This window comes from Phasianus colchicus, chromosome 4 (assembly GCF_987193195.1).
Source record: "Phasianus colchicus chromosome 4, bPhaCol1.hap1.1, whole genome shotgun sequence".
Lineage (NCBI taxonomy): Eukaryota > Metazoa > Chordata > Aves > Galliformes > Phasianidae > Phasianus > Phasianus colchicus.
The window spans coordinates 35,012,992-35,024,243 of NC_143439.1; the positions used below are offsets into that span (position 1 = coordinate 35,012,992).

Consider the following 11,252-nt stretch of genomic DNA (forward strand, 5'->3'; position numbering starts at 1 on the left):
TACTAACTGACAAACTTTGCACCCAAGGTACCTCCTGAGACTGCAAACGGGAAACCACCACTTTGCTTGCTTTCTGCTTGCCCGTCGAAAACAACAGTGCTATCAGAAATACACACTGCCCAAACCCCAGAACACACGTGCAGGAGGGACACAGACAAAAAGTAGCAAGCGGGCCCCAACAGGAAGAGGTGGTCATTTCATAAACAAAAACCACAGAACAGCAACAACAACAAAAAATAATCAAGCAAATGAAGTGCCACACTAAGAAACAGTGAGTCATGCTCCCATACAAAGGCACATTTCTTTGCTTTTGCATGACAGCATTCTAAGTGTATCTTTTTCCTTCTTGCCAGCCAGAGGCATAAAACCACTTGCAGACAGACCTAAGGTCTTTAAAACGTAAACATCCACAACAAAAATGCACACTTCTGGAATACAAACACTTTGAAAAGTTCCGGCTGCACTTAAGGTTCAGTGTGAGGCACTGAGTGGAGTAACAAGGAGTGGGGCCAGCTACCAGCTGACGAAGCCAGCCTTACAGCCACTCATTGGCTTCGGGGGCTTTAGTCAAAGTACAAGAAACGCTGAATGTAATGAAAATCATTTCCCTATTTAGCTTCTCTCTTTGCTGTAAGTTATATCTTAATTCCAGTTCCTACAAACATCCAGCTCCACCTAATGTACACCTATCACCCCAGCAGTCCTCCTCAGGAAACACCGATTACCAACTGCAGAGCATCCTCAGATGCTCCCCATACACTGGATGGTACAGAAGTTGTTTCAGAATACTGTAACGTTCACCCTCTCCAGCTACAGCCAGGCTCAGCCTCCTTGCCAATGTGCCTGCCTGTAAGATGCGCACAGCGGCACTTCTCCACTGCACGCAGCTTGCACAAACTGCGCCATCAAACTTCACAGAGTGCTTTGAAAGTTAAAAGCACAGCAGCTTCTATGTTCTGCTGACAATACACAACCTGGGTATTTCATACTGCGGAGTCAAGTACAGAGCAATTGCTTGGCATTACATGAGGATATGAAGTGCCAGACACTACAAATACACCTTCCTATACAACGTTTCTAAATCCCTGCATGCAGCCCCCTGGTTACTGCAGAGGAACCAAATGCATCGTTTTGTTAAGAGGACAGAACCAGCAGGAAAATTTATCAGTTTTACCAAGGAACTCTATTAATTACTGAGTCCACAAAGTTGCTAAGTGCCAGTAGCTTAACCCAACAACTTGATTTACAACAGTATTTGAAGGCTTCATTAACAAAACCATGAATGCACATACACACATGGTTTTTAGACTTATCCCGCATGATCTGTTTTACTGAGAGTAAAGTAATCCTTCACATTTCCTCCAACTGCTCTCACCCAGTATTCACAGCAATAAGTGAAAAAATAACCACTTCCTGTTCTTCAGCTTTAAAACAAAGCTGCTGCAACAATCGAGCCATAACATAATGCCACTGGCTGATAGTAAAAGGTGCATTTGGAACTTGCAGAACTTGGGCTCTTTACATTAATTGCACATTCACCGGTGTCTTACAGCTATGAACTGTTTCTCACTTGCAGCAAAATCAACACGCATAGAAGCAGGAACAACCTGAGACAAGGCAAAGCGCACTCTGAAGATAAAAAAAAAAGTAAAATGTGTTACATTTAAAAGGTATTTTTCAGTACAGTAACTACAGGAGAGTATGGTGCTGTAGAGACATTGGAGCACTTAAAGAACAGAGTCAGAGGAAAGGACAAGCCAGCACTGCAGTAGTGTGGGATTGCTAGCCCACAGGTACAGCCAGCCTGGAGTCTGCAGGTGAAGAGGAAAAGCTGGACTTCAGGAGAGCCTGAAATACAGTGGTAACAGGGGAACTGTGTCACGCATGCAGGGTGCTCGAGGGACATGGGAAGAAGAAGAAGTAACAGAGAGCTGCTTCAGAGATGCACTCAGACACGATTGCTTGAGATATCACACAAAAGGTTGAGATGGTGACAATGACAGTTTTGCACTTTTCAAATTTTCAGTACCAACAAAAAAAGAGCTGATCAGAATCAAGCACTAAGCCTTTAATAAATATTAATGCAAAGGCAATTTAAAGCAATCAAAACCCATATGCATGCGCACAGCATTTCACTGGTGCCAGTTTACTGCAAGGACAATGCAAAGTCAACATTAAGCCCAGAGACTTACTTCATCCTCCGTCTATTTTATCCCCTTCCATCAGGCCATGTATCCACCCTGCGCTGACATTTAAATAACGCACACACAGGGGAGCGGCGCAGGCTGCACGCAGTGAGGCCAGCGAAGGACAGCAGCTGTCAATCACTGCCAACTCAGAACAGCCAACTGCAATCGTCACTAACAGCCCGACGTTGCTTGAATGCAGCCTTGCCCCCAAATAATGGGTTGTTCTTCATATAAAACCAAATTCCCTAAATCCAAAAACAAAACATGTAGCGCGGTTTCAGATTTTCCTCCAAGTGCTTAGGAACACTCTAACTTTCTCAAGCCCCAAGGCTGACTGTGAGGAGGCAGATGGCACACACCATAGGACTCAGCCTGTGCTGGGGAGCCAACGACTGGGGTCTGCAGGGCCACATACCCTGCATTCACTGCTTCTCCACACTAAAATATGCATTCCTTTCTATATCCATCTCTCTTGCTATAGGTATCAACAGCATCCAGGGTAATACTGCACAAAACTATTCTCCACGTGCAACCACCTACATCCAGAGTCAGAACAAGTCTTCCCCCAAGCTGCTGGACCATGCTAACACTCATTGTAATATAGTCCTAACATTACTATTCTGACCTGTGATGAACTATAGGTGACAACTTCATGGACTGCATCAGAAGTGCACCACAGTAGTTAGTTTAAGATGACCTCCACCCAACTACATAGGCACCATCTCATTGATTTATTCTCTCCAAGCCATCCATCAAGCAGGATACTGCACCTTGTCCTGCACTGTAACACATGAAATGGCTCAGGTCACGGCAAAAGATGGGCTGTGACACCAAACCACCAGCTGCTGCTGAAACAGGAATGTTCCTGCCTGTCCCGCACTTCCAGCTGCACACTATCATCACCTCCCTCACACCAACTCTGGCACTTTCTGTGACGTCCTGGGGAACCAATTCAATGCAATAAATCAAATAGAAACTAATGCGGTGGAAGGGACTGAGAGAACAAACGCATTTCTGCCAATACAGCAAAAGAAACGATCTGGCCCTTCTGTGAACTCAGGGCTAGAAGTAATGCCAACTACAGCACAGCTGAAACTGGGTGGGGGGAAAGAGTAAAAGAGACCACCCCTTTTAGCAGCACAGACTTGTTAGGTCAGCTGAAGCATCTAGCCAAAGGATTTTGGTCAGTCAGCACAGCAGGTAATGCTCAAATACAACACCGAAGAAGTCAAAAAAGAAAAAAAAAGAAAAAAAAAAAGAAAAAATGAAGGGGGAATTTGGATAGACCGGTAGACTTGAGTACTTATTCCCCAGTATCTAGAAACACCAAGAAATGATATTGCCTGCCAAAAAAATAGTGCCGGTCCCACCAGGTACAACTGTTGTTTCCCCAAAAGAAGCATACCAAGCACAGGCTGAGCTGCTGTGCCACCTAATTCTAGAGTCTCATTGTATTTTGCCAGTACACTTCAAAGTGGTAAGAATATTCTTTATCAGGATAAGACAATCACAGAGCTACAGCACACACAGAATAGCAGCAGAACTACTAATTAAACGCGGGTGCAGAAATGTTTCTAGATGGACACCAAGCAGGCTGGGGATCGGGCTGGGTCACCTTGAGAGAAGGAACACCATACAATATTTCATAGCCATAAGCATCAGGATTTTGCAGTGTACAAATTCCAGGTGGAATCCTACTGACTACTGTTTTATGAGATCTGCTGAAGTCTCATCACAACAGGCAAGCTACAAGCTCCACAGGATGAGATCATTACTTGACATCATATCATAACTACTAATGACTATAGAGTCTAGCTCCTAGTTTGCCCTTTCTCCTTTGAATCACTCAAGAAAAGTGATTTCAAGCTCTAAAAGTCAAACATGAGTGATAATCTATATACAGGATCACTCAACCAGAAGTGTACAGTGGTAGTTTGTGTAAGACGACCTCCACCCAACTTTGTAGACATCATCTCATTTATACTCTCGGACAAGCATATCAGCATCCAGTCAAATTCTGACCCTACCCTGAGGAAACAAAACAAATACATAAGATAATAATCCTGAAATGGCATCAGCACTCCAGACAGTCACCGTTTAAATATTTTTATGGAAAAGCCAGGAGGCAGAAGAAGCAGATGGGAACTCTGGTTTACCCATATATTGCCACAAAATACGTTTTTGAAAATGACAAATAAAGAGAGCTGCTTTAATTTGAAGTTCGTGGTCTTGCGAGGATATTACTAAAGTTATTCATTTTCAAACAGAATTTAAATGTGATCTCATTACAGACTTCTGGGCTTCAAAAGTCATGCCATAAATATTTCAAATACTGCTTAGTAAGGATACCCAATTCAAAGATCATGGGCAAGTATCCTTTTTCAGGAATGGAAACTTAAGCATTCTCAGGAAATCTTTTTTTTTCTTTCTTTTTGAATTGAATTATAGTAAGGTTACATAGTTCATACTGGTTTTAGTAGGTTATTACACTAACCATGATGCCACTGACAGCCAAACAGCTCCACTGTTTCCAGGGTCATATATCAGCAGCACAACTGATCACCTCCCTCGTACTTTGAAACAACAGATGACGGCCAGTGATCTGAGAATCATGCTCCCAACCATGTTAAAAAATGTTAACAATCAGCATATGAACTCAATCTTCTTCTGAACAAATCATCAAGTTATGGATGAATTCATTGCTTTAGTTCTAACTGCTTAAACAAAGGAGGAAACACCAGAAAGTATTTTCCTAGGGAATAAAAAGGAAGAAAAAAAAGAAGAAATTCTAGCTCGGGGAAAAGAAGCTTGGTAAATAAACTCTCTTTTTATGAGTTTCACTTCAGCACGTTAGCAACTTTAAAAGGTACAGAAACCATTGGATAATTATACTTTTAAACTACTTGCAAGATATAATAAACTGAGGAAGATGAGTAGCTTAAAGAAAAAAGAAGATGCCCATGAAAAGATTACGTTTAATTAATGAATCTCTTGACCTGAATTTTAAAAGATAATTAAATAGAATTCTGGCCCTAAACTGCATGTCCCTCCCTTTCAGAAAATACAGCAGGTATGCGTATTCTGTGGAGACAAGGGTATTATTCTAGGATTTTCCTGTGACCGTTAATTCAACTGCCCAAACCAGATCTTCACCCAAGCCTGATCATTCAGCAGCCTGTGCCCTTAGCACTGCTCTAGCTTTTATTATGGAACAGAAGATGAACTTAACATCTTTTTAAAATCTTTTGCAATATACACCAAGCATGTATTAAGGGGGGAAGGGTGGGTGGGGGAGGCAGGGAGGGAAGAGAAAAAGAGAGGAAAAAACCCACAGTTTTTAATTTAATTAACTTTAATTTAGGTTCTTTGTCTACCCAAAGAAATTGTATATTAAAAAAAACAACAATCACATATTACTAAAAATTTTAAAATGCTTTTAAACTTATTTCTACCACAATACAAACTTTTTCTCACGACCAGCTGCACAGTTTTCAAGCGTTTATTAGCAGCTGCCAGATCTGATTTGCTTGATGAGCAATTCCAGAATACGTGGATCCGTTTTATCAAGTTCAAAAATATCCAAAAGTCTTCATCACATCTTCACCAAACATTAGACTTGTGTAGCTAAAGAGTTTTATTGACAGACTTAATATACCCACATAATGGGATCAGAGAGAACTTTCACAAGAATTTGCATTTCTGTTACTATCTCCATAACTTGGCCATATGCTGTAAAAATACTAAATATTATCTGTATTTACCATTCAGGTATGTTGGACATGAGTTGGACTTGCTTTTTTTGCTGTGAAGACGTATATTTAAGTACCATATAAGCACTCCTGATCTGTGAAGCCCGTTAAAACACTGATGGGCTAAATCCTGCCCTCTAGTGTACCTGCGGACAGCTGTGCCCTGAGAATCCTCCACTCCTCAACCAGCCTTATCCACACGAAGCAGAAAGCAGGTGGGAGATGGGACAATTTACATCTCTTATTTGCCTGCCTTCACCTTCAGAGAGCCCCCACTGCTCAGCCACACACCTCGGCGGTAGGTAAGAAGCACTAAAATCAGAGTATGAGGATTAGCATGCATGATAACAGAACAGAGAATACCCATCCCTTAGCAGCACGCTTGTCCCAGTGTGCCCAGCTAACACAGGCAGTCTGCCTCTCACTTCATTACTTTCCCTTATGGGACCATGCAGGAAACATGACAGTAATTCTATGACAAAGTAAGCCAAAGACATACATGAAACACATTCTCAGCTCTTTTTTTTTTTTCCCCCCCCAATGTGGGCTATGGTACCCCATTCCTTAAAACCAGCTACATCCAGGAAGAATGTCTGTATGGATCATGTTGCAAAGAATCAGTATTTGACAAAACAGTCGAGGTCTGTGCAGTAGATCAAAGGTAATGCCAAATGAATCCATTTCCAGAGAGACTTTAATAGAAACAATAAATTCTGACATTTTGTGCCAGATTTCTGATAGATAAATAAATAGATAATTAAATAATCAATCTCTCATTTACTGTTAGGATTTGGAACGGGATGCCCTGTTAACAGTTCTGGCCACATCAGTGGGAAACCAAAATGGGAGAGGAGATGATCTGAGTCCTAAATAACTTACACACCTAGTTATACAAAACTAAGCATTGGGTGCTGAACCGTTACACTGAAACACTTCTTGACATTCACCAAAATCTTTGTTTCTGACAATCACACCTAGCTTTCTTTCATTACCACGATTTTGCAATATTTTTATCTTCTTGTCAAAGCTGGTAAGCTCTAAAGTCAGTATATACTTGAACATATTCTTTCAAAAACTATTAGAGTGCGATCATTTAGATATTGCACATGATACAAATAAACTCAGAAGTATTTATGAAAGGAACTTTCTTAAGGAGAAATTTTCCTGGACCAGTATTACCCTACTTCACATTTCCTTGAGATATTTCTTGAAAGGCAGCCAGTTACTGAGCAAAAAGAAGGTATTTCAGACATCTGCAGGGTTGGTGGAGCTCATACTATTGACTCCCTTCCGAGTGACAGACTGGAGTCTCATCATTTTGTTAACAAGTGGACAGAAGGGGCTCTGGATTCCTCAGATGCCTTGTTTTATGCTCATCATGAAATAAAGCAACTTGAAAAATTATGGAAATATACAAATGCCAACCATTCCTCAGTGAGGGAAACTGAAGGAAAAACAGCTGTGCTGTTAGATATTTTTTAAAATGTATGGATACACGTTCCTTTTCCATTCCCCTTGCTTTTCCCTTTCACCAGCACTGCAGTCTCTTTGAGACAAAAACCTCTGGAGAGTTTCTGAGAACCCTTCCAAAAAGACTGGGATCTTTGTACTTTTCCACAACATAAACCAAAAGTTGTTGATCAACAACAAGACGTGGTTTTTTGTTTTGCTTTAAGCAACAAAACTCTAAGAAAGCCTCTTCTGTTTTTTGTTTGTCTGAAATGTACCTCTTGGAAGGAAAAAAAACCAAAGCTACTTAACAGCAATCCCTAGGGTATGTCCAAAGGGGTACTTTGCTGATGTCAATACACACACGCGTCAGATGTGGCAATATCGGCCGTCTCAGATGTATTGTCCAGCTTTTTCACTACGTGAATCATGAGTCGACTCCTCTAGCACACAGGGCATGAACTTCCATTCCTTCATTTCACTGACGACAAAATTAGGAATAAACTAAAGTGAATGGGATGAGTGTGAAACAATCAAAACTCCTGACATCAAAACATAAACCAGACCGTACACTTCTAACAAGCTGTCATTAGTGCTTAAGGCAGAACAGAGGAGGCAAAAGAAGGACATGGATAATGGAAATTCGTTTATAGCTTAAGTATTAGTCTTTGGTCTGAAACATACAGAGAGAGCCATACAAACTTCCTTCAAAAGTGAAAATGAGAATGCGCTAATCAAATGTTATTCTGTATAATTAGAATCGTAAGATATCCCAAGTTGGAAGGGACACATGAGGATCATCACATTCAACTCCTGGTTCCACACAGGACCAAACAAACAAACAAACAAACAAACAAACAAAAAAAAATCATAAGAATAGCAGTTCCCCCAACAACCTCTCCTAGCTGTCCTATAGTTAGTTTCCTAATCCAAATTCTCTGCAGCCATTATATTTCTTTTTTCAAAACTATCTTACAAAACCTTTTATTTAATCCAATAAAACCTTCAGGGCTTGAGGTGTGCACTTTCTTTGTTAATTTTTGAAGTCTTTTCACATTGTCCAAGATTTACGGCACTTCCCTGCCAGCCGTCACGCCACTGTGACCCGCCAGGCATACCACAGGATTTCAGAGGGACTTCCCTCGAGCAGCACTCACCGGGTCAGAGTTTAGCACTGCGCATAGCTGCACTGAGTGACATATTTACAACGAAGATGGCAGAGATGTGACCCACGTAATGTCACAACAACACGCCTTGCTGACGCTTTGAGCACTGACTTCTCCCTTTTCTCTGCTTCTGAGAACTGACTTCTTCCAAGAAAAAAAAACAGCTGTCTGATACCAAGGAGAGGAGGAGGGAGTGAGACTCAGAGCAAGTGCACAGCCTGACACCAGGGAAAGAGGGAGCAGCCTACAGGGAGTGTACCACATATTTGCCCTCATCCCAGCCCATCAGCTATACCACAAATCCTAAAGAGGAAAACAGCCTTCTAAAGGAAGTGTACAGAATGGGATCAGTACAGCAGTATCAACACTGGAAAGACTTTCACCTGTAATTCACTGGTAGGAAAGCAGCACGAGAAGTCAGTTAAACAATTCTACTATTGATAAGGCTTAACAAGAAATGAAAGCACATATTAGAAAGACTCAAGAACACAGAACTAGAATTACTGTGGCAGAACATTCAAAAATAAAAAAAGAAGGGGCAACAAGGGCAAGCCCTACCACAAACAAGAAGGACAGTGTTTGGGGCAGCCTGGCCCAGCCCGGTGAGCACAGAGCAGCATGCAAACTCACAACCCTTTTCAGCACACAAGGCTGAAATGCTGTGTGAGGAGAGAACCCAAGTGCAGCATCCGAGACCTGCCTTCAGCATCCAATACACTCGAGTTGTCTTTTCCCTCCGTGTCACATTTCCAGCAAATCCCCAGAGCTACTTCTAGGCATAAGATTGCCTGTTTTATGAACAAATTACACTTATTTCCGGTAAGAATTTCCACATTTCCCAAATAGAAAAGGCTAGAGAAGACGATGCATTACTGTACTCATTCCAGCACAGACCTGATGGTGTGCAGACACTGGCCGGTATGAATGCAGAGCAGACCTTTGGCTGGTAGGTGGTAAACCAGCAACATGCTTTAGGCACAGACCTTTGAGAAGTCCAGGCCCTATGATTTACCCTGTTGTTCTGGCAGCAAATGTATTTTATTATTGCTCATGCAACACTGAGCACATCTCCCTTTAAAACTGTATCTGAGAAAGAGAGAAATGCAAACATACCAGATGCAGCCCAAAAGCTTCCTAGCTTTTTCTGGGAGCGTCAGTTGGACTAATAAACTTTCCCTACACACATTCTGTAAAACAAGCATCTTCACCCCATCTGTTGCCAAACGTTTTTACCAAAGGATCATGAAGTTGCACACGGTCAGAGCGAAGCCCAACCTGGCAACACTGTTATTTGTGAACAGTCTGTTGCAATGCTTCTTTGGAACTCCAAGACGTTTTTTTGCAGATGGTGAACATCCTAAACTGGAACAGAATAAGAAGAGCAAGAGCTTTTTGTCACTTCTGTGTGCCCACACACCACTCTCATCTCCACCGCTCAGGCCTTGGTCCCACCTGTGCAACTGTCACTGGGAGGGCAGCTTGGAATCAGGCAAAGCATCACAGTAACGCATTTCACCTGTTTGCTGCACCAAGGCTCTGCAGCTAGGGCACTGCCTGCTCACGGCGCTCGCGCTGCGTAACAACTGTGCTCAGATTGACAATCTGACAGCTAACCAGCAACTCCTTGTACCTGCTGCAAGGAAACAGGCATTTCACAGACTTGATGCCACATTAAGAAGACCTGAGGGCTGACGGCTTACAGAATGCTCCGAGGTGTGAAGGAAGGATCAGACACGGAGCACTGGCCTTTAGAGCAGCCCGCTCTGCCTGTTCAGGGTCTCCTCGGGACATGGTACCAGGGGACAAGCTGCTGCTGTGGAACCACAGGATGCAGCTGCACCTTGTGTGCCCTTACCACATTCAGTCATAAATCACACCATCCACGGTTTTCAGCCAGTGATATGCTCTGACCACTATAAGCCCTGTTTCCTTAAACATCTACACCTCTGTTCCTGACTACTGTAATAAGAGAATAAGAATGCCTCTATTTGTGAGGACATACACCAGCAAAACACCAGCTTCTTGCATCCCACGGGCAGCTGGCTACTGGCAGCTGGAGCCAGTAGCTAAATGCCACTGCACCCACTTGAGGGCAACGCAAACTAGTTTTGACACCTTTGGGCGCACAGGCAAACCCCGTGCACCTGGCGAGCCCTGGGACACAGCGGGAAGAAGATGGGGAGGCTGAGAACAGCCGGCCCGGGATACGGCAGCGGTGCCCGTGCAGCTCCGGGCACCGAGCGACGCGCGGCACGAGCAGGGACCGGCCGGGCCACTCACTGTGCGGATCGCTCTTCTCGCGGACGCCGTCCACCCTGCCGTCGGGGTTGATGCGCAGGAAGAAGCCGCCGTTCTTGCAGTAGAGCCGCTTGGGGTCCTTGAAGTGCCCGGGGGGAAAGGCGCCGCCGCCCCCGTCGTCGGGCAGCGCCGGCAGCGTGGTGATGCTCCCCGCCGCCCCCGCCGCCATGCGCCGGGCCCCGGCGGCTCCCCGCCGCCCCGGGCCCCCGCCGGCCGCCGCCGCCAGCCCCGGGCGGGCTCGTCCCCTGCCGCGGCCGTCCAGCCTCGTCTCGGCCTGGCCCCGCTCGACTCCCGGCCCCTCGCGGCCCGGCCCGGGAGCTGCGCAACGCCGCCGCCGGCCGTCGGGATGGAGGCAGGAGGGCGGCGGGCAGAGCGCGGCGGCTGCGGGCTCCCCGCGGCAC

The 11,252-nt window shown here is 44.3% G+C and overlaps 1 protein-coding gene across 1 annotated transcript in view; it reads right to left on the reverse strand.

Annotated features, from left to right (window-relative positions):
* The window catches only part of FGF2 (fibroblast growth factor 2), a 23,695-nt gene extending 12,660 nt beyond the window's left edge, over nt 1-11,035 (reverse strand). Inside the window, exon 1 of the mRNA XM_031596846.2 lies at nt 10,834-11,035. Coding sequence (XP_031452706.1) covers nt 10,834-11,020 — 187 coding nt within the window. The 5' untranslated portion in view covers nt 11,021-11,035. The remainder of the gene's footprint in view (nt 1-10,833) is intronic.
* Between the last annotated feature and the right edge of the window lie 217 nt (nt 11,036-11,252).